The 25,291-nt window shown below is 34.6% G+C and overlaps 1 protein-coding gene across 1 annotated transcript; it reads right to left on the reverse strand.

Annotated features, from left to right (window-relative positions):
* Positions 1 to 1,299: 1,299 nt before the first annotated feature.
* On the reverse strand, positions 1,300 to 25,291 carry LOC129227771 (serine/threonine-protein phosphatase 6 regulatory ankyrin repeat subunit C-like). The gene is made up of 5 exons (XM_054862378.1): positions 25,266 to 25,291; positions 18,496 to 18,543; positions 12,658 to 12,719; positions 8,037 to 8,377; positions 1,300 to 3,068 (listed from the first exon to the last, which is right to left on the reverse strand). The coding sequence occupies exons 2-5, from the start codon at positions 18,502 to 18,504 to the stop codon at positions 2,227 to 2,229; spliced, it is 1,254 nt and encodes a 417-aa protein (XP_054718353.1). The 5' UTR covers positions 18,505 to 18,543; positions 25,266 to 25,291; the 3' UTR covers positions 1,300 to 2,226.

Raw genomic sequence — 25,291 nt, forward strand, 5'->3', positions numbered from 1 at the left:
CATACGCACATACATACACGATACAGATGTAACGAGAAAGCTCGTTATAATTAACTCGGGATAGTCAAAATGGATATTTCTGGTGTCCTCTATGTTCTTAGGCTCATCCACTGTGGTCGGGATGAAACAAAACCCTCAATATTCGTTTGGGGGGCGAGCAAAATGAAAATTAAGTCCGATTTTTGAGTGAATTTTTTTTACGAATACAATACTTCCTTTACTATGTAAAAAGGAAGTAAAAAGAGGGGTTTTCTAAAAATCAAAGTCTCATAAATAAAAAAATAAAAGAGATAACAATCTAAAAATTTGGACTTTTGATTACCTGAAGGCTACGGTCGATGAGTCAAATTTCAAAGAAATACAAAAATGTGAAGGGAAAAAAATTCTCAAATTTGGGATCACTTAACATAGAATGATCCATAGGGCTTAGTATGCTCCTTGGGGTAAACCCTGTTCGGTTTGACAGTAACTATACTTTGACTTTTAATCTGCGCTTCAGACTGCTGGAAACAATTCTACTTCTGGGAAATCTGTTTTCCGCTATTTGAAAGTGATAACTTCTAAGAAACTTAAGACCCTACTTTCACACCAGATTGCAAAATAAAATTTTTATACTTAAATTGCTAGATTAGGAATTTTAATATGTAACCTCAGATTATGTTTTATGTTTATGCTTCTTTGCATAAACATAATGCATCTAAAATGAAGAAAATACAGAAACAATTTTGTTTTCTACCGCATAAAAAGATTAATTTTATGCAGTTATGTTTCCCGATCTACCTGAAAAATGAAACTTGGCCTATACAGAAAGGAGCCATTTTAATGCTCAAAATTTAAATTTAGAATTCCTTGGATTTTTTAAAAGTTTTAAAAAGCCTCATAAGTGAATTCCAGAACATCAAAGGTTTTCTGTGTAGAATTTGGCAAACATCCGTGGTAAACTGTGCATTTGAAAACGAAACATACACACCAACAGTAAATTGTATTTAAAATATACATCATTAGACAAACTCCAACCAAATCCATTGTTTGAAAACTAAGCCATATTTCATATGGCAGTTTTTTTTTTAAGCATTGCACTGACACTATCGTTATAAACACTATTATCTAAACAAAAACGAAGTTTTAAAAAAATTAATTACACCATGAGACTACAAATGAATTATTTCAGCTCAGTTTATTTTTCTCATGATAACACTGAGAGAATTGAAAAATATTGACAAATAAAATTAATTTCTTTTCTTATGCGACGTATAATCAGACAACGATACATAACAAATTTTTGCATGTATGAAAACATATATTCCAGCAAATTCAAAACTATTTTTTTAATGAAACAAACTTGGCGTCACTCGGAAAGTCTCCTGTGAACAGAAAGTCAAAATAAAGTTACACCAGGTCACAGTACACACTATTAGTATGCACTATTTGATCTGAAACGCGTCGACTTTGGCGAGCCACAGAGAAAGTCGCCGAACTCATCTGCCGACTCCAATCGAAATACAGAATGACTCTTGCATTCCTTGACGGAGTGAGTAACAAAGAACAAGAATCCGCATCATCTAAAATGCGTCGACTTTGGCGAGCGACGGAGAAAGTCGCTGACCTCATCCGCCGACCCCAATCGAAATACGGAATTCCGCTCGCATTCATTGACGGAGTTCGTAATGAAAAACAAGAATCTGCATCATCTGAAATGCTTGGACTTTGACGAGCGACAGAGAAAGTCGCTGACCTCATCTGCCGACTCCAATCGAAATACGGAATAACGCTCTCATTCCTTGACGGAGTTCGTAAGGAAAAACAAGAATCCGCATCATCTGAAACGTGTCGACTTTGGCGAGCAACGGAGAAAGTCGCTGACCTCATCGCCGACTCTAATCGAAATACGGAAGGATGCTCTCATCCCTTGATGGAGTTCGTAACGAAAAACAAGAATCCCCATCATCTGAAATGCGTCGACTTTGGCGAGAAAGTCGCCGAATTCATCTGCCGACTCAAATCCAAATACGGAATGACACTCGCATTCCTAGACGGAGTTTGTAACGCAAATAAGGAATCTGCATCATCTGAAACGCGTCGACTTTGACGAGCGACGGAAAAAGTCGCTGACCTCATCCGCCTACTCCGATCGAAATATGGAATGACGCTCTCGTTCCTTGACGGAGTTTGCAACAAAAAACAAGATTCCGCATCTGCTGCAACTCAAAGCTTATGGAGCACCAATCAGAACTTGGTTCTGCTTTTTTCCCCTTTAACGCGAGTCATCAGGCTTTCCATGGCACAGGCGAAGTTACGCATGTCTTGATCACTCAGACAAGAGAAGATGACGTCCGTGCACATTGCGGGCAGGGGAGGACGCAGGAGGGAGAAGACCTCCCGGCATCGGTCGGCAAGGACCTTCCTCCTCTCCACTTCCCTCAGCTTGAGGACGATCCGGTCGGCATATGCGGGGAAGTTCCGACCAACGCTGCGCACGGCCAGGGCGATGACGTCTACTCGCAGACGAGGGGCGGTCCGGCAGGCGTGCCGCGTCGCAACCTCATAGAAAGACACGCTCGATCCCTCTATCCGGACCTCACGCATTCTCCGGATCTCCTCCTCGCATTCCGAGAGTAGACGGATGCCGCGCTCTTGCCGGTCCGGCGGCAGATTCATCGCTTCCCAGTTCACGGCAATGTCCGTCCAGGCACACCGAGCGAGGATTTCGCCCGCCACCTCATCCTTTCCTCCCGCCAGAGCTGCAGTCAGGGGAAATCGGACATCTTCCTCATAGTCGAGAGGTGCGTCACCCCACAATAGCTTCCTCGCTGATCGGACGCATCCCTTCTTGACGGCGAGGTACAAGGGTGTGCAGTGTATGGGCGTCCGTCCACTTCCGTCTTCCAGGTGCGTGTCGTCTCCTGCAGTGAGCAGCTTTCGGATTACCCCTACGAATCCTTCGTCCTCAGCGAGATCCAAGGGGGAGCGCCCAGACGCGTTCCGTATTCCGTTCAATGCGTCCGCATCCGCCAGCAGCTCTGCCCCAGCCTCCCATCCGGCATAGAGAGCAGTGTGCAGGGGTGTGTCTAAATACAGACGTGAAAATTATTAGAATAATTGTGAAATTTTAATAAATTCTTGTTATGTTAAGGAAATAATATTTTATTCTTAAAATATTGATACATGTAATATTGAGAGTGCATCCCCTTGTTTTTTATTAAAGACTAGCAGTACCCGCACGGCAATGCCCATGCTAAGGATTTAAAGGAAGTCCGTTGCATAAAAAAAAATCTATGCTCCCTGCCCCCTCACTTGATGTGAAATAATAATTTTTCTTCAACTAAAATGTGTGCACACCTTTTCAATAAAAAAACCTGTTAAAGTCTCCTTGGTACTTTAAACTATTTGCCAAAAGATTAACAGCAGCTTTAAAACTCAAAATAATCCTTCAACTGTATAATTCATTGCTTAACGCGCCAAGCAACCACGCTACTGTAACCCTGCACTTTAGCAAGTGCAGCGGGGTTTTTTTTTCTGCAATTTAAAATGTTACGTCAAATAAACAATACTATAAGAAAATCGTTATGAAGAACAATCATAATTGAATAATACGCCAAATCGAATTATTTACTTACCAGGAAACATCACGATCAAGGAAATTCAAAAAAATTCCAAATTGGTGGCATTTGAAAGAGCATTGGAAAACATGTTTATGGCACTGAAACTACGTGCCCTCGTGACCACGTTATCGACATATGATGTCTTAAAAATTGCCGAAATTTTTAGTAAAGTCGCCAAATTTAGCGAGTTTTGCTCAGAAATGGAAGGTACAGCGCGAATTCAACATCTGCATCTGACAAGACATTTCACTTCCATATTTGGTCATCACCAAAGCGCGTGAGAAATATCGCATTAATTCTTTACTCGGGGTGACTACCATGGCGCGGGGTGTCGTGGCACAGACTGCGGCATTGAAATTTTTTGGGGCTTGTGTTCCGGGATATTAACGTGCAACTGTATAGGGGAAAACGCCACAGCCCGAAATATTTGTTTTATTTTACTGTAAAAACAATGGAATTTTTTGTTATTCTTAAGACTGTTAAAAAACTGATGTTTAAAACATTTATGCTTCTGCGGGTGAAATATTTCCACTGAAAGAGTTTTTTCGATGATGAAACTGTTTTGAAAAAAATATGATAACCGTAGAGAAACGGTAAACACACTTTAAAGTCTTTTTTTTTTTTTTGAAAAGTCGTAAATTTGAAGTCTTCAACAGTATCTAAATACGAAGAAAACGACATTTTTAAAGATTTCAAACCATGTTCTCAAATAAAAAAAACACGATTTCTGTCAGTTATTTCCAGTGTGTTTTTCGTTATGTGTATCGTTTTCAAGTTATGTGTAAACCCTCTAACGAGTCAAATAAAAAATAAAGCTGTATTAATTTTTATTTTGCTCGTATTTGAATTCCCTTTTAACGTGAAACATAATTGGTAAAAGTAACTTCAGTATTTTTAAAAATGACTAAATAACATGCAATATGATGTGCATTTACGTTATAGCGACTTTCAGTTACAGTGACAGACTTTTTCGTACTACAGGGGTTGTTGTAATGAACGTCGACTATAAAATTTTTGATAAGAATCTGTTATGAAGAAATTTCCGACATCGTTAATTTTGCTGTGCAAATTTTTGACATTTACTATCCGTTGTTTTCTTTTTTTTAATTATTATTTTTTTCGATTTTAAATTAAACATTTTCGCTAGCAGTGGTCAGACAATAAAACTTCATGAATGATAATAACTTTTGAAAAAATAAATAAGAGCTGGGATACTACAATCCATGATCATGTTCTTTCAACATCAAAAACTATCCATTTTATTTTCAATATATAAGCTTTAATAAGCATGTTTTTTTACTTATTCATATTAATTCTCGTACATAATTATTAATTACAACACATTTCATTACAAGAGTACAAACTTAAATTAGTTAAGTAAAACACACTTGAAATGCACTTAAATTCTGAAATGCATTATTATCACGATTACAAAGTTAAATCCTACGTTCAATTTCGTTATAAAGTTGTAGCTCCTCTGGATAAAGCTCTCTAGTTTCCATTTCACAGGCTTCATAGTTACTTTTTAATTTTACCCACACAAGTAAAGGATTAATTCGAAACATCGTTTACGCGCTTTGCAGATGACCAGAAATGGAAATGAGAGTCTTGCTAGACGCAGGCGATGAAATCACGTGGTATTTTCCATTTCTTGCCAAGTCTTTAAATTTGGCGAATTTTCGTAAGATTTCGACAGACTTTGACCCCCCATATCTCAAAAACAAAAGGACGAGGGCACACAATATTTGGGTCAAATTTTTTTCTAAAGATACTCTTTCGAATGCGACCATTTTTAACTTTTTTCATGATTACTGAACTCGTGATGTTTCCTGGTTAGATAAGTAACTATCTTCAACTATAAGAACAAAAACAATCGTTGAAGAAGTAAGGAAAACAAAACCAATAAAAATATCCTACAAAATCAAATTATGTACCTGAATATCTAAAAAAAAAATGCATTCAAAAATCAGTTTGCTGACCATAACAGTCCCACAATAGGACCATGAGTCTAGTTCCTCCCAGCTATCGACCCTGTAGGGCAGCGCCCTCTCGATGAGTTACATAGAACTAAACTTAATATGCCAGCTATCAGGAATTCATAGAACTCAACTTACCCTGCCATCTATTAAACCTTCATAGAACTAAACAATTAAATAAACATTTAATTTTTGATTATTTGGGTCAATCTGATTTAAAAAAAAAAATAGTCTATAGCCTTCCTCACTAAATGGACTATTCAACACAAAAATAATTTTTCAATTTGAACCAGTAGCTCCTGAGATTAGCGAGTTCAAACAAACTCTTCAGCTTTATGTTATTAGTTTATAGATGTGAATACTCTTGTCATACTTTTTATAAGTTTTTGGCAATTTATTTGTGTTTCCTCGTCATGGTGCAAAATTTTGACGAGTCCTTCTGTCAGACTATTCACGTTATTGAAGTTCTCTTTCTATACAATTTTCTTTACAATGGTTCAAATATTTCCTACTGGGCTCATATCTGGAGGTTTTCTCTACTCACCAATTTATATTTTCACGCTTGAAATCCAAAAATCTTTTTATTCTACACACAGATGGTTACAAAATATTTAATAGTGATTTCTTGTTGTGTGTAGAGATTTTCTTGGATGAGGCTCTTTGTCACAGCTAGTTTTCTAGGAAAAAGATCACTCGTGTCACACATAATGATGCAAAAATCTTTTCACAAAAGAAAACGAACTGATGTGTGCATCACATGACTTCCGTTTACTCCAATTTTAATGTCATTTTCCCATTATTGGCAATTTTAATGAGACTCAATAGTTTACTCTCTAAATATCACCAACAGTGGCCAAATTGAAACAGGTTAGGAAAAAAAACTCGCCAAATTTGTCGCCAAGTTGGCGACCAAAAGACTGGCGATATATCGCCAAGGGTCCACCAAATTATAACACCACTTGAGTTTACATCGAAATTAACAATGATTCCCCCCCCCCAAAAGGGGCAAAAGACCCCTTTAGAAACACCCGAATGCAACCAAAAGGGGAGGCGCACAACCAAACCCCACTTGGAGTCTACGTACCACATTTCAACTTTCTAGGAGTACTTGAGTTATGCGACATATATCCGCACATACATACATACATACATACGTCACGAAAAAAATCGTTGTAATTGACTCGGGGAATGTCAAAAATGGTTTTTGAGTTATGTGAGATACATATGTACATACACACATGCGCACATACATACGTACATACGGACGTCACGAGAAAAATGTTGTAATTAATTCGAGGGGTCGTTAAAATGGATATTATGAGCGTCTATACATTCCTAAGCATATATCCATGTATGGTCGGGTTGAAAAAAAAACTCAACCTTCATTCGGGGATGAGAAAAATGGAAATTAAGGCCGAATTTTGAGTGAAAATTTTTTTGCAAATACAATACTTCCTTTTTTGTAGAAGGAAGTAAAAAAAGTTACAAATTTTAAATGCATTAAAGCTGCGTAAAGAATTGTTTAAAGGGTGAAATGAAACTGCTACCAACTCAAGGGGAAAAAAATAAATTACTTGCGCAGCAAGCAGATAATTTTAAAATTTTGTTTGAAATTCGATTGTTAATTCATTATGCAACGCAAACAATTTCATTACTTTGAATCCAATATTTTTCTTTCCTAAAAATGCCAACATTTAACAAACCAATGTCCCCAAAACTACTCAAAAAGAATGAAATATGGACTGGAACAACAAAATAAATTACCTTTCATAAATTATTTCAAGTATATACAAAATTATTCAAGAAAAAATGAGAAAAACACAATTTATGCAGTGAGAATCAAAGGGATGCAAGTGGACATTTTCAAGTTTCGAGCAAAACGCGTATAAAGATAATATCCTAGGTAGGCTCTCATTGAATTTTTTTCTAAATCATTCTGTACAGCAGCACGTGCCAGAGCTACTAGTACCATCTCTTGCCCCAACACAGAGGAGGGGTTCACCTATCATTTGTACTAGCTATCTCCAAATTTTTTATTTTGCCGCTTGCATTCCTTTGCTTGTCACTGCCTCAATTATTCTAATAACTAGAAAGTCGGCCGTCATGGTATGACGGCGAAAATTTGCTTCTACATTTGAACACAGCCATTGCCTGTTTGGCGATATTTTGGTAGTTTTAAGTTTCAACCCAAACTTAAGTGGATTACTCTTAACTCCAATAGATAGCGGTCATTGTTCACCATTTTTTTGTTTCTTCATCCCCCTGAAATGACACAGTCGTACCAGTAAAATAGTTAAGTCACCGGATCGAGTTCAGCCTTGTCACAATAAAGCAATTCCCTGCATGTCAAACATTACCAAATCATACTATCAAATGATCATGCCGTGGCGCGAGTTTCATTGGTGAAACACGCGGGTTACTCTATCATCGGCTATTATTCATACGAGGATTTTCACACCTCTGAACTTGTCCTGCACTCGCGTGTTCGCTCCGGCAGACAGCAGCTTCCACAGCACGGGCAGGTATAAAGAAGATGCAGCCAGATGCAAAGGGGTGCGCCCCTCGCGGTCCCTCACTTCGTTCGTTGCGTCCACATCGGCAAGGATCTCCACTGTTGGCATTGCAAGGGAGTACACAGCAGTGTGGAGGGGCGTCCGTCCGTATCGATCCGTCGCACGAGTATCGTAACCCAGACTCAGCAGCTCCCTCACTCTCTGAGAATCCCCCTCACGAGCGGCCCGGTGCAACTCCGTGCCCCCGTCTCCGTAAGTCTCCAGAGGGGGCAACACACGACGCTTCCTGTGAAAGAGAGATTTCCCATTTAATGTTGAAGTTTCATTACCTAAAAATGCTTATAACTTTTCACCTGGTAATTTCACAGCATTGTTTTTTTTTTTTTTGAAATTCAAAGGAAGTATTGTCTGTTTTCTATGAGAAACAGACCCTCCCCCAGGATTGGGCGGGAGGGCGCAGCGCCCAACTTGCCCTTTGATTCTTAGAACGCGCCCAACTTGCCGTTTTATCGGTAAAACGGCGCCCTAATTGCCTTTTTGCTCATGAACTGGCATCCTTTGGATTTAAGATTTTTACTAGAAAAAGGAAGGAGCCAGTGTCCCTTTCCATTATTTTCCCACAATGACTTTCTTCTAAGTGAAAACAGCGGACATCCACTCCTCCCCCTCGCCTCTTAACTAGGATTGCCATTGAGCTGACTATTAGAAAAGCATGCCTTACATTATCAGTTACCACAAGGGATAAAAAGTGGCCTACTGGGCATTCTAGAGACTTAACAATGTTCTTCCAAGGACCTTTCACTTTTGGGAACACTACTGATAAGCCACTGCTGAATTCTCAGAATCACTTCCTTGCTCCTTGCCTCAGGCTTCCCATCGCCCTTTATTTAATAATGAAGGGCTGTAGCGAAGAATACTGGCTGTCATCCTTCCTCCTTATCGCTTCATGACAAGGGAAGTGTTTCTTTGTCCAATTGACATGTATGTTAAGAAAACTCTACTTCTCTTCCAGCCAGATCAACGTTAAGTTAGCCCTGCATTTTATAATCTTTCAAACAAATTCATATTTTTAATAGTGCTTTTCCATTTTGGATTGGAATTAAGTAGATGCAATGGAGCGCCACAAATCCACCAACCTAAAATCCGCGCCATTTTTTTTTCCGTTTTTTTTTTCCTGCGCTGCGAATTTAATCTTTTTTTTTCTTAAATTTTATTTCAGTTTAAATTAATCAAAATCACGATTATTTGCTGAAACAGCTGTTTTAGCGGATAATGTGCTCTGTTTTATTATAATGCTTTATACGCACGCCGATAATTTTTTTATCCGAAAAATACGTTTGTATTTTTGCTCAGTTTTCTTCATATTGTGTACTACTCAAAAAATAATAAGAAATATCGAAAACTGAAAGCAGATGCTAAAAGATTGCTGCAGATTAACAACAAAACGCTAATATTTCGCGTGACACGTGGCATCAAAAGAAACGCAAAAATATCACAAAAATAAAAAGAATTCAGCATGTAAAAGTCAAATGTGGATGATTTTTGACATTTCAAATGAAAACAAATGACTTTTAATTATTGAAAATAAATACTAAGTGCTTTGAAACTGGTGCTGTTTATTGGTTTTTGTTTCCTTATGGTGGTGGTTACTCCAAGAGCAATTATTACTTTTGGATTTAAAAGTCTTAAGTTACAGCTAGTAACAGCTGAAAGAATTAGTTTTCCGCCCCCTCCCCCTTTTATAGTTCATTCTTTGTTTTCCAATTTAGAAATCAAAACTAGAAATTATTTTAAAAAAAAAAAAAGCAGAATGTCCAAATTTTCAGATTATAATAATTTGTTTTACTTATGTATATCTGCTTACAAAACATTATTTAGCCACAAGCAGAAACTTTTACTTTATATATTCATTGTTTAGATATTAGTAAATCAATTGTTTTACATAAACAAGCCATTCTTGCTTAATGAAATTGTTACCAAATTTTTGTGACATCTCAAAGTACTTTGTGGTAACTAATGTAAGTCTAATTCATGTTAAAGTGTGTCGTTGGGGAAAGTTATTATGTGCATAATTCATCAAAATCTTAAGAGAAACGTGAGTTAAGCTGTTAGATTTGCATCAATTACCACTCACATGCTCTCAAAACCAGCCTTAGCAAAATTTTGTACTGTTTTCTCTCCTTTTTCTTGCAGATGCTAAAAATCCTATGGCTTTTAGTTGCTTTCTTTTTTTAACCCCCCCTGTTACCCCCCCCCCCTTCCCCAATTTTTAGTCCCAATCGCCTCCTTTGAAAATGATTATAAACTATTCAAATGTCCTACGAAGTAATTCATAAATGTTTCAAAGTTTTTTTTGTTGCGACAGTAAGACATTTGAACCCAGGAATAACAGTAATATCCTACGACTATATCCACTGATGCTTTGAAGCTATAATTAACATGCCTTTTAGTTTCGAAAAAGTGCCCTTTTCTCAAAAAAGTGCCCTTTTTTTGAAAAACAGCACCCTGCCCTTTTTTAATTCTGGGGGAAGCTCTGGAGAAAGCACTTGACTCCTCCCTCGTCATGTGGTATCCAATGATTCTATTTCGCTGTTTTCGCGGCAGAAGGTATATTCGGATCATAGCATTTTGTTGTAAAAGCAGCAGTTTTTCAAATGAGGCAGTGAGAAGCAAAGGAATGTAAGTGGCAAAATTAAAAATTTGGAGATAACCAGTACACGTGGTAGGTGAACCCCTCCTCTGTCTTGGGCCAAGAGATGGTACTAGTAGCCCTGGAAGTTGCTGCTGTACAGCTGGGTTTAGTAAAAAGTTGAATGAAAGCCTACCTAGGACGTGAACTTTAAAGGCATTTTACTCAAAACTTGAAAATGTCCACTTATATCCATCTCTTTGCTTCTCACTGCCTCAAATGTAAGAATAACTAAAATGACAACAGACAAGTGAAGCAAGTGATGTAAAGGACACTAAGACTTTTTTGCAACTTAAAATGCACGCCCAAGTTAAGGATGTCTGGTTTTGTCTCCTTTAGAAGTGCATAGATTGCTTACCGATTTACGAAATTCAACTTATGATAACAAATGAATTTTAATGTGGATTTTTAACATATTCACTCTAAATTAGAGTTATTTTCCAAAAAACTCAGTTGAAACTAAATTCTTTTCAGAAATATCAACTTAAAAACTGCTTTTTAAAAGCTAGGTGGTATCAATGCTAAAAAAGCTATTTGTCCCCAGAGTCAGAAAACCATTACTCACTAACAAACGGCACAATCTTGAGGGTGACGGATCTGCACAAAATTTTGGATTTAGATCACTTTGTGTAAGATAGGAACCCAGGTAAAGCGGATTGACTTCATAGGCCCTAGTTCAGCCGCAATGGGGGTCGAAATTTGCTAGTTAACTCCAAAAAAGCATTGATTTTCCCTTTGGAATTAAGATTTTTTACCCTTTTCTTGATATTGCATTGCAGTATCATCTAACTGAATTCCCCCGCCCCTAACGGTGAACTAAAAGGAGACGGGAAAGATGCTAGGAAAGCAAATATTGAGCCAAAGCTTCAAATTCCAAAGAAACCGCTATTGCAGTTCTGAAGCCAAACAAGCAAATTTAAATCCTCCTTACAGCCGAGCTAAAGCATATACGCTTAAAATATTTTACCTGGGTTCATATCTAGGACAAATTTACCTAAATTGAGAAGTTTAGGTACCCAGATTCATGACCTCAAGATTTTTGTGGCATGTAATTGGTTTCCAGGATCCCAGAATTGCAATTCATTGGAATTTGAAACTCTAACGCAATATTTGCTCCCAACACATTCAGCATCTCTTGTCAGTGCAATCTGGGAAGGGGGGGGGGTTACTCCATGTGAAATCATTCAGATGGCTCTAACTGCAATGCAATTGCAAGAAAAGAGTAAAATGTTTAATTTCAAAGGAAAACTCCCATCATCTTTCATGAGCTAACTAGCAACTTTGGACCCCCATTGCGACCGAACTAGGGTCTATTAGTCAAATACAATACAAATGTGATGACCAGCAACAGGTTCTGGCCCCAGTTAGGCTGGTCCTAGTCAATTTATTAGCCCCCATTGAAGATTAATAGCCGTCTCAAAGCTATACAAGCCCTTGCTCAGTACTGCCTCTTCCGGTAAGCTGTTCCAAGTGCAAACTGCCCATGACCCTACTAAAGTAGTAATTTTTCCTAATGCCAACATTAGCCTGAGATTTAAATAGCTTAAAACAATGACCTCTTGTCCTTCTTTCCGTGCAAAAATTTAATCCATTAACATAGTTCATTTTGATAAATTTAAACAACTGAATCATGTCCCCTCTGACTCTCTTTTGCTCCAGGCTATATATATTAAGCTTATTAAGTCTGGTATCATAATCTAAATCTGAAAGTCCCCTTACTAGTCTAGTTACCCTTCTTTGAACCCATTCCAATACAGAAATATCTTTCTTCAGATAAGGCGACCAAAACTGAATGCATATTCCAAATGAGGTCGTACTAAACTCCTATAAAAGGCAGAAGAACCTTCTTAGATTTGTTTGAAATAGATCTAACTCACCTGGGAGGTTCTTCTGGTTGGTGTCTGGAAGGTGACTGACCATTTGCTCCACTACCACTTGCCTGGAACAAAAGGAACATAGGGTTCTTAGTGTGAACGATATAATCATACCTCAACAATAGGACAAACCTTAGTAAGAAAGAAAATCATAAAAGAAGATTTCTTTTTCCAGCAGTAACTTCACCAATGAAAAGACACAGCAAAGCTATCTTTCAATTAATGAACTAAAATTTGCTTTAAAAAGAAATTCATGCAAATTTTAGGGAAAATTAAAAAAGTGATAAAAAATACCTCGGATTTGGGATCATTTTTGCAAATATTATTATATTTTGAGCTTCTGGGGATTTTGTATCAATCTCTTAAAAAAAAACTTTAACTTTCTTTTTTTTAAGTTGAAGACAAATGAGGCAGTGAGAAGCAAAGAGATGCAAGTGGACTATTTTAAGTTTTGAGTAAAATGCGTTTAAAGATCAGATCCTACGTATGCTTTCATTGAAATTTTTTCTAAATCATGCTGCACAGCAGCACCTACCAGGGCTACTAGTACAACCTCTTACCCCAAGACAGAAGAGGGGTTCACCTAGCATGTGTGCTGGTTATCTCCAAATTTTTAATTTTCCCACTTGCATCCCTTTGCTTCTCAGTATCTTAATTGTGCTAAACGCTTTGATTGCTCAGTTTTCTTAATGAAGTAGCTGAAAAATTTGCATAATATAAAATAAATGTACTAAACTCACACAAACCTAAGTCAGGTTTATCATGGGTTAAGATTTATCAGGATTAGTGTGATAAATCTTATGACTTGGTTCAAGGAAAAGCTCTAATTTACATTCTTTACCTGGGATTTGAGTTTCATTACAATATTTTCCCCCAAACATTTTGAGCAACAAAAACCAAACTGTCTGTGAAATGCTTCCTTCATATTCAATTAGGAGCTACTAGTCGACCCGTGCGGAACTCCGCACAGTGGTTCGAATCGTTTCATAAGGAATTTCGCTCTTTAAAAATTTCAAAGGAAGAACATTATGAAGAACCGAAAAAAAGTAAGCACAGAAGAGAAGGCATGTAATTTAAAGACATCAATAACAAAACCTCGTTAAATACAACGTTGTGATAATTTGATCATCGCTCACCTTTTGGTTGTACGTATTTTCAATGCAAATATAAATATCATTAAAAGTGTGGGTAAGTAGTGATTCGTGAAAAAGCAATAATTGTGCATGTGAAAAAACAGGTTGTGGCAAATACAGTCCTGCCCATGTGAGCATCTGACGGGAAAGAAAGAAACATTCAAGAGATATTTATTGGCACGGATTCGAACTAGGGCCATTCTGATTAATAGTATGACACTCCAAAAAACCTAGCAATTGCGCCTTCCTTTTCGAATGCTATTCATTGAAGGAATGCGTAATAAAACACAGTAAAAAAGTTTTTCGCCGAAAAAAATATAATAAGATCATGCGTCTATGTTTTGTCATTAGCCAGCATGATACGATTTAAAATTATTCGTAAAACATGGAATTTGATTAAAGAATGAGGAAGATTCCACGTAGCGATTGAAACAGACATTCTAGAGAAGCAATAAATTCGGTTGAAAAAATAAGTGTTTTTATTTTTAAATATTCAACAATTTCCCATAGCAGGCTTCTTTAACCTGTACGGCTTAAAAGCCCGCACTTGTTTTTCTTTTAATCGAACACTTAAAATTCAAAACCAAAACCAGTTGAACTGAATCCGTTTTTTAAGTGTAATTTTTCGAACGTAGACAAAATGTTTTTTTTTTCAGCCGAAAGCAGAGGAGTAGAAAACGATTTCTTACTAATGAAGTTGATAATAATTTTAATGTTTTATATCGTATTCAAATAAAAAATTAAATGTTTACTGGGTAAAGCACGTAGTTTCAATTTGGCGTAGTATTTTTTCATTTGTACAAAAGGTCGAACACTGCTATTAGAAAATTCTACATTTCAGCATACAATGAAAATGTTTTTCTGCACAAAAAGGATTCCCTTGAGGTAAATCTAATACTTTTTTATGCTTACATTATGCTTAGTGGTCTGGACAGAGTCAAAACTTAAAAAAATGGAAGAACACCCTTCGATTAACAGTCAACTTATCCGAATGAGTACTGTAGCCGGCATAAATTAGTCGAAACACCAAGTAGCATTCCCATTGCATTTATTTAATTACGTGTGTCATCTGTTGTATGTTATGAGTTCATGTAATGTGTAATATTAATCAAAATTTGATATTATGTTGGACAGCTCGAATTTCCCCGAAGTTCAGTTAGTTTATAGCTGAACGCTCTACCGAAAAAAAAACTTATCAATTTAACCGAACAACTAAGTACAGGGCTTTTAAGCTTTATTTTTAAAAAAAAGGGAAAAAAAAATCAACACACACACACAGGTTTTTTTTTCTTGCCGAAAGCGGCGTAAAAATTGGAAAATTGTATTAGAACTTTGCTTAAAAAAGAGAAAAAAAAATCTGCATAAGAACTTCAGGCTGCACATCAAGGTTTTGAAACAGCAAAGGGCGTTTCCGAAAACTTGATTTTTCGACCGTAAGTCTATTTTTCGTCATTAGCCAGCCTGATAAGTTTTAAAATGAGAGGGGAACAAAACATAAGATAAGATATTGAAGAGAAATGTTTTTATTTTTGAAAATTTTTATAATTTGTTACCGCAGGCTGCTTGAACCGTTATAACTTAGATGGCAGCACGTGTTCAACATTTAACAGCACGGTTAAAATACAAAATAATTTGAACTAAGCTCTTTTTTAAGCGTAACTTTTCGAATGTAGTAAAAATGTGATAGGCTATTTGTTTTTTACAAAAAGAAGAAAAAAATGTAGTTTACCCTTTAAATTGAGGTAGTAATTTTTTTTATTTGTACAAAGTGTCAAAAACTCATCAGAAGAATCTATATTTCAATATACGATTTATTATTTTTTTCTGAACAAAAAATAATTCCATTGTAGTTTGAAATCTTAAACCTGATACTTATACTTTCGTTTACATTATGCTTTAATTTTCTTACTGGAGCCAAAACTTTAAAAACAAATAAAACCTTACAATTAAAAAGTAATTTAGCACAATTTTACAGCAAGTTTTCATAACAGTAAGTAGCCTATCCTTTTCATTTATTCTATTCCCTCATATTTGTTATTCACTTCGTTAAGTGTTCATGTAATGCGCGACATTTCTCTAATTTTTTTGATGCAGATTGTCCAGACGTGGGCCCGAACACTTATTCTCCTGGTACCTTCTGCTGATCAAGTTATTCAGCTCTGTCGGTTACCGTGCAAGTTAAAGTTATAAATTTAACCAAAAACCACATTCTGGTTCTTCAGAACAGGTTTTTTGGCGGAAAAATATAATTTTTAGACCGTGTGTCTATTTTTCGTCAGTAGCCAGCACGATAAGCTTTAAAATAAGGTGTAAATCAATGAAATCAATCAAGAATTGAGGAAAATCTCGCGTAGAAACCAAAAACAGGCTACAGAAATAATATATAAGGATGGGGTTTACAAAATGAATGAGCAGTCGATGTATACACTTTTGACAACACATTTAAAAGACGAAATAGTGGGAGAAGGTCTCTAAATTAAGTTGTGTAGCTGGAGGTGTAGCCCTCTTAACACTATACAATATTGTTAAATTTTGGTACAAGTTCTAATCAAGTTTTAACAGATCTTGATTCAAGGAAGAGACTATACTGAATTCAAAGAAAAGTAAAATGTTATCTTTCAGAATGATAGAAGTTACAAACAGTCAAGCAGTGTTGCCACAGGAATAATGCAATAAAAGAGTAGCAATAAGAATTTTTTAAAAGGTGCAAAAAAAGTAGCTCAAAAAATTTAAACAGGAAAAAAAAGTAGCATTCATCTATTAAATAAATGAAATAATGGATAAATATTATGCAGTTGAAAACAATACTGTTTAAAACATTAACATCTATCATATCCTGAACCATGAACAGAACAAAAATAATCATAAATACAGCACAAATTGTCAAAAATGTATAATAAATAGCTATTTCAAAGTTGCAATAGAGCCCCTTTATCGGTACAAAAAATTTTAAGGTATCCTGTTGCAATAACCAGGACCTTTAAAAGTACAGCAGTGATTTGATTTACCAAATTTTTTTTCCTTCTACATTTTTACTACTTTTTTCGACCTCTTTTACCATTACTCCACCTTTTTTATATTTTTGCACCTTTTTTTACTCCAAGTTTGGCGCCCTCTGGAGGGAGTCTGCCCCTGATTTATATTACTTTGAAAATTTGAGATACATTTTAATAAAAGTATTGTTCAACAACAGCCTGATCAACAATGAATTGCCAATTGAAGGCTTACCTAAATTTTGGCATGAAATTAGTTAAAAACAATTATAATTCAGGTTCTAATTATTATGGAACATTGCAACAATTTTGCCTGATGCAGAAACAGCAAACAGGGTTCATACTCTATTTGGATAAAAAAATTCCATGACTTTTCCGGGACTTTTTCATGACTTCATGAAAATTTTCATGACCTTGTTACATTAAGAGAATAGTAATATTTAATATCAAACTTGCCTTTTTTTTTTTTTTTTTTGGAAATGAGCATTAGCAAAACTTCTATGTGAATGCCATAGAATGCCATAGAAACCTGATTGAAAAAATATCAGTGTACACCTAAAAAACTGAATATTTCTTACCTGTTTTCATCACATAAGTTTAAGCTAAGTAAAACTACAGTGAATGATGCTTAAATGTCGACTATTATTTAAAAAACAGGCAGAATGATAATGATTGGGGAAAAGGTTGAATGAATCATAACTAAGTTTCAATAAATTTGCTTCAAAAATTGCCTTTTAGTGTCAACTTGACAATTTTTTGGTTCTTTAAAATAAAGCCACATTCTTTTGTAAATTCATGTTTCTAAACCAGATATTTATTTTAAAAAAATAAAAATAAAAACATTTCATAGTAAATAAATCTTTTGATTTAAATGTGCTTGTTTACTTATTTGTACATTTTCAAATGCATATAAATAGGTTCAGAAATTCCAGAACATGTTTGAATAATAACACTTAACGTACCAGTGGGTCGCATGGATTAGTTTTGCGAGCCGTATATTGGGCACTACTGTTTTTGAGCATTAGAATTCCCCTATTTCTGTATTCTATCGCATGACTAAAGATTGTCCAAAACCTTCAACAAATTGAGATAAACTCTGATAAATTTTAAAATAAAGATTTATGAGTGATGGAAACGAACTTGGATGCAATGTTTTTTGATCGTTCAATTTTCCAGTTTAAATAGCTTTCATGGTGCAATACTAAATCACTCAAGATTTCTAACTCTTTTTAGCTACTGTTATTTTTTCCCAGAACATTTATTCATGACTGAAAATAAATTTCCATGACTTAGACTGAAAATTTCAATTTTCGATGACTTTTCCAGGTCTGAAATTTGCTTATTTTTTTTCATGACTTTCCAGGATTTCCATGACCCGTACAAACTCTGAGCAAAGGTTTTTAGAGATATTTTAAACTATTTTTTTAAAGCATTTTTTAATTTTTTTTTAAATTTTTTTTTCTTTTTCACATTGTTGGATTTATGCAAAAATTTTGATTAAAATTGCAATAAACTAACAATTAATAGTTAATAAATTAGTTTCATTATAGAATATTGCATTGTCATTGGGTCTGAGGTAGCGTGCCAAATTTCAAAAGAATCCGATTGCAGGAAGTGGGAGAAATTTCAGTGGCAAGATTCCGTTACAAGATACATACATACACACATACAGGTGAAGCTAATAAAAGCGTGTTAATAAAAACAGACAAACTTACTTCGCTCATAATTGAACTACTTCTAGAAGCTCTATAAATTGAACTAATCTGCAACAGAAAAGATACAGTTAAGATTACATACTGATTATAAGTTTAAACAAATTGCTCAGAACATGCATTGTTCTATTAGCAAAAATTTCAAAAAAATGAATTCCTCACAAATCAAACTTAATAAAAAAAAATTTTTGTCTAAACACTTAGTTTTAGACACTTTAGGACAGGACAGTCAAAACCATGGCTTTTACCATAGAGTTCAAAACCTTGACAACCCTGCACTCAAGGGATGAACAGCTGAGTTAACCATGCTCGTATAGGGGATTGAAACCGGGCCTGCCGCGTTTTCTGAAATCCTGGTTCAAAATACCTAGCTGCATGCTATATTCATACTAATGGCACTTTGAATTTTAGTCAAGGTAAAAAACATAACCTTGAAATTTTTCGTAACGTCAACCTTAATGTTGATAACGTAATAATTTTTAATAACATTAGATTTTTCTTGAAACTAAATTACACTAAACTCAACTCAAAGATTATTTTGTATGAATTCAGTTTTATCTTCATAAAATAAAACATGTGCAGAAAAAAAAAAAAAACATCAAGGAACACTTACTTTTTAGAACATTAAAAAATAGAATTGCAAAGATAAATTTAATTGAATTACAAAGCAAAGTGAAAGTGGCATTGGTATTTTGCAATTTTTTATTGGAGGGATAGATATGAATACTTAAGAAAATCAATTTGCCTTTTGTAAAAGAACCGACTTAAATGTCAGACAAAATAGCTTAGTTTAAAGCATTTCTAATGTGTAGGCTCGTTTAGTACTGGACGGAACGTCTTGTTTCAGATAAAATTTTGACTGAACTTTGATATCTTCATATATTGGCCAATGATCAAGCAACGCGCCTGACATCGGCAACAATGAAACTCGTACTATGTCATGATAATTTGATAATGTGTCTTGGTAATGTTCAAAATGCAGGGAAAGACTTTGTGACAAAGCTGAACTGGATCCAATAAATGAACTGTTTTACAGTCCACTACCAATACAACGCGATCCGACTTACACGAAGTGGCTATAACGCGAGTTTTTCAAGAGCAACAAATTTTAGACCTAAAGCAAATTTTTCGCACCCAATACGAACTAATTGGAAAGGAATCATGATGTTATTTTTTTGCTTTGTTATTGATTACCAAACATTGACTTCTTGAATGTACTTTCATCCCTTCAGCATCGCTGACTACTGCAAGTTCACACATACGGCACTGTAAACATAGCTTTGGAAGTATATCACCACTTCTCATTTTTCATTTAATTATTCTAAATATGAAAGGTGATGAAATATTGTGGCACCTAGGCATACTGTTTCATCTAAAGTTTGAAGATAGAAACAAAAAGCGAAAGTTTACGACAATTTAAGAAAAGGTAAAGATTTGCTTGAACAACTACAAAGTGGATTGAAGTAGCACGAAAGCTAGGTATGAGTAAATCTTTCATACATATAGCTAAAATTCAAGAGAAGGCAATCTGTATAAGTCCAGACCTTAGTTTTAATATGAAGCTTGCAGAATAATGTTTCTGCAAAATGCAAACAATATGAAATTGAAATCTGCTCTTGTATTGTAGATTATAGAGACCCTGAAAGAGAGGAGTTACCATAGATGTAAATGTTATAAAAATAAATCCGAAGCTAATGTTTTTAAATATATTAGAACGATGGTCAGATTGCGCAGCAAAAATCATCGCCAATTTTTAAGTTATAAATGAAACTTATTGTATCTATTTTATAGTAATCTTACAGTGCAGTGCTTGTCTCTCTCTCACATTGATCATTGATTTTCTGCATCGTAACAGTATTTTATGTTGAATAATGCTTTTTTTTTTAATATGGTTAAAATTCAGCTCTTTATGTATGAAACGGTAATATACAGTTAAAACATTTTCTAAAACAGTTTAAAAGGTGTTTAAAAATTTCTAAAATGATTGGGTATGTTAATAAAAAAATCATATACACAACACTTTTCCACAACGCGAAATTTCGACTTACGCAAGGAGTCTTGGAACGCATCCCTCGTGTAAGTCGGGATCCGACTGTACTGGTAAGACGGTGTCATTACCAGTACAGATTGCCTTCCTTTCTGGGCATTGAAGAAATGAAAAAGTGGTCAACAATGAACGCTATCTACAGGAGTTTCAGGTAAATCCACTGGAGTTAGGCTTAAAATTTCAACTATCAAAATACCCCCAAACAGACAATGGCTTCGTTCAAATGTAGAAGCAATTTTCACATGTCGTATCTTGACGGGCGAATTTCTAGTTTTGTAATATGTTAAATAAAGTGAGACATAAAAGAGACAAAAGTACTTGAACATTAACATTAATAAGATCATTTAAAAAAAAAAAGTTTGCTGACCACACTTACAATGTGATGAAATTAAGGGGGGGGGGGTGCAGGTATTCTAAAATAAGTTTCATAATTATTTAAATTCGGTATTTTTTATTAATTTTCTAAATTTGGTTAAGAACTCTACAAAATGCTACAGACTCTACATTTGGCAACTGTTTCAACAGAGCTCTTTCCTTACCAAAATGCTTGAACAGCCTACACAAGTTTACAGGAGGAGTCGGGGCACATGGGTTGGCTTCTTTACTTTTCTCTCTCTCTTTTTTTTATCTCATCATAAAATTCAATTAGTTGTTTTATTTTCTAACATGAGTTTCATTGAATATTTCTCATCATCCCAGAAAAGGTTTAGTTCGTTAACTTCTTTAACATTAATATTTTAACAGAACTTAGTGAAGTGAACCAACCTGCCCCAGTCCCGGGGTCCCTTGATCTACATTAGACAAACAACTTCTGTTAGTTTTAATGATAAATATTGTCCAACATTTGTAACAAACAGAAGTTGTTTTGTGATTAGAATTAAAAATCAAAGTTTAAACATCAATATAATTAAAATTGATCAACATCTACTTTTGTGCTATTTATGCCAGACCTGTGACATTTTTTCAAGAATCAGCACAATTTGGGTTTTTATCAACTTCACCTGCTTTTTTAATTGTTCTAAAAGTTTTTGTGGGTTTTCTAAAAGTGAACCAATATATCCCCAGGTTCTTGGTCAAAAAAAGTTGTCTGAATTTTTTTTCCTTATAACAAAAGATAAACTGCTAATATTTAGGAATTAAAAGAACTTATTTTAGGAGAGGAATTCAATTTATTGCTTCATTCTTCATAAAAATCATTTTGAAAAATAAAGTTGCTTAGTAATGAAAGTTACTCAATGAAAAATAACACTGGCAAATTAAGTTTCTGAAATTTGTTCAATATAAACGTACCATGTGATTTTATTATAGAACTTGTAGAGCTATGGGTGCAACTTTTTGTTAGTCGTAAATTTAAAAAAAACGTATGAAAATTATCAAGGCTGGTCTAACGAGCGCCAATGCCATTAAAAAAAAAAGAGAAAATCTTTCCTGCCATAAATGACTGATCATGATGCATCTAATTAATTAAATGCACAGGAAATGAACAAAATTTTGTTGCTTAAGAAAATATGTGATTTGTGAAGCAAAAAATGTTGCCTTTTTTAATTGCATTAACAAAAAATTTAAGTTACCTTTAAAAATGCAATTTTCAAAGTTTTGGCTTAAAAACATCTTCTCCCTAAACATATCCCGTCCCCCTAATGTTTATCCAGAAATTTCGATTTACTGAAGATGGTCTGGTATCTATCAATTCAAATAATCAAGGTTCTACTGTAAAAGTTAAATTGCTAATAAAATTTGAATTAAAACCTATTATTTTTTACAGTGGCGGCTCATGCCTTGAAAAACTATGGGGGCCAAAGAAGTGAAAACCCGCAAAACCGAGGGGGTGGGGTGGGGCACACCCCACAGTTGGTGTTTGCATTTTCAAAAATATTTTTTTGATATTTAAACTTTTTAAAAATAATTATTTATGTTTAACAAATAAAATTAAAGTTATTTTAGACTCAGGACAAGCTACAAAATACCAAAACTACCAAGTAAAACACGAAAGGTATTAATATCATGTTTATGTCCATGATTGCTGGCAGGCTGGTGCACTTTCATCCCCTGAGAAAAGTGACAAAATAGGTCACGAAAATTATTAACCTTACGTTTATATCCAGAACTTTCCTGCGCTGCAATACGCCTCTCTTGAAGCATTGATAAAGGGCTACAAGGGAGGCACTTTCACCCCCAGGCTTTTGAAAATAAATAAAAAAATTTTAAAAAATAATATCAATTAATATTTTAATAGTAATATTATTTTTAATCTTTTGATAACTAATACTATTTTGAATGAGCAAAATTAATTTTATTTTAAGCAAAGGTAAATTACAAATGTGCAAAAATATTGTGATCAGAGAAATATGTAAAAATTATAAATTAATTAACTTTAACAAAGATGAAAATACATCTCACACAGTATTCGCTTTGAAATAAATAAAATAAAAATATATAAGTAAAAAAAAAAAAAAAAAAAAAAAACTAGAAATGAATTAAACTAGTTTTTTTTTTTTTAATTAGCATGCGGGTGTACCCTTTTGCATATGAATTCTGCTGGTGCCCATGAGCCATATTCAGAATTTTTATGCAGATAAAGAAAAAAAACAATGAACTTTCTTGTTCTCTTCAAATTATAAATAACTTTTAACATTTTCTTTAAAACTACATGAGCAGTAATTCAAAACAAGTAATAACTTACGTGTAACAATGGGAAGACATTTTTTGAATTAAAAAAATAATCTTGTGAGGATATATATACACACACGTACATACATCACAACACACAGGAGTGGCACAGCTAGAAAATTATTTTAAGGGGCAGGGGGGGGAGCACACTATGGGAAAAAAAATCTCATAAATTGTATTGCTCTAATTAGCTCATCAAATCTCTCAATTTTGAAACTTGTAGTTTTAACAACGCAATTTTAGACAGCATTTGGAGTTGTTGAAGGAAAGAACGGTTTCAGGGGACTCCACGGAAATTTGTAGAAATTGAAGCCTAAAAACACTGTTATAGGCCATATTTAGTGACGTCATGGATCAGGATGGAGCTCCGGGACTTTCCTCACTCGTTTCTTCTTTTGAAAAATAAATAGAAATAAATTCCCCCCCCCCCTCCAATTTTTCGAAATTGCAGTTCCAAAAACGCAATTGTTGACAAACTTTTGAGATTTTTACAGATTAAAGAGGTTCAGAGACACTCCCGTGGAACTTTTTTAAAAATTGAAGTTCTAAAATTGACCTGAAGAAAAAAAAATCTTCATATAATCTGTGAATAGTATGATGCAAAAGAATGAAGTTTTGATTTAATACACAATTTTAGCAACTAAATTAAAAACATGAAGAAGTAATAACCTTTAAGGTTTATTCAACTTTAATATAAAAAATAATCAAATAAAAATGATTTCTTTTCTAAATTGTCATAATAGTATGATAATTACTCGAAGGCATCCTGCTGCTAATATTATGTTCAATGCATTGGTGTTAAGGGAGAAAACACACACACAGATAATATGCAGCAGACCAAAATTCGCACCTCATTCATTGTACACTTTCTTAACAGATAATACGTGAATTATACGCATGAAAATACGGTACGATCCAATTTTTTTCAAGCATGTAGTACGCACACAAAATAAAGAGAAAAAAAGGAAAATAAATAAAAAGTTATAAATTATTGTCTAAAAAAGGTGAGGGGGCCCAGGCCCCCTCGCACGAGCTGTCACTGATTTCTTATAACAAATTCAAGACAATGCAAAAAGCAGACTGAAAAAATCAACATATCACTTGGTCTGTTACAACAAGGGCCACCTTCAATCTGGTTTTTTACATATACAGGTGTACCCACCCTCCGTAAGAGTAAGGGCACATCCCCCTAAATATCTCAAAGAAACCCCCCTACCAATAGCAAAAGCCTCCCCTCCCCAAAAATATGAAAAATACCCCTCAAAACAATCCCCCTAAAAACTTCAATGGCATAGTCTGTGTCATGACGTAAGAAATAGTCATAATAGTTGATTCTATTATTAAAACTATTGAACAATGAGGTACGAACAGTTTCTGGTCGATACAAGGGTTCTTTGGGCCCAAGAAGTAAAGACAAAAAATGCCAACAGATTGTGTATAGTGCAAAAATTATACATGTGAAGACCATCAAAATATTATCTGCAAATTGTATGAGGACTTTTTATGTATATTTTTTCTGTATGGGGTTTGAACAACTTTTGCTAATTCAATGGAAATTAAAAACGGAAATAAGTTGAAGAAATATGTTTTGAAATTATTATTAAAACGTTTGTAGTAAAAATATTCTTAAATACATTGCTAAATTGTATGCATTGTTTAACTGATAACACTATTTTTTGTTTTTCATGCACTGCATATCTGATTTAAAAATACTTTGCATTTGAAATGAAAACCTAATCATTATAGAGTGAATCTGTTAATGAAAAAATAAATGAATAAAATATACAAGTTGTGAAAAAAAAGTAAAAGGAAGAAGGAAAGAAATATTGGGTTCGTTTTCGACCCCACGCGAGCACTCGTGTGACAAATAACGGCGCGAGTTCTCGAGTTAAAAACATCGATAAATGCAGTCACAGCTGTTCTGTCAATAACTTATGGTTTTGGACTGAAAAACCGAGTAACTTCATTGCCTTCATGTGAAATTCGAACATAGAATAAAAAGTTGAAAGTACATTTTATTCTCTAATTTGCTCATAAAGTGCAAAAAATAACTTACTAAAAATAACTTAAGAGTTAAGACTA

The sequence above is a fragment of the Uloborus diversus genome, chromosome 8 (genome assembly GCF_026930045.1).
Source record: "Uloborus diversus isolate 005 chromosome 8, Udiv.v.3.1, whole genome shotgun sequence".
NCBI classification, from domain to species: domain Eukaryota; kingdom Metazoa; phylum Arthropoda; class Arachnida; order Araneae; family Uloboridae; genus Uloborus; species Uloborus diversus.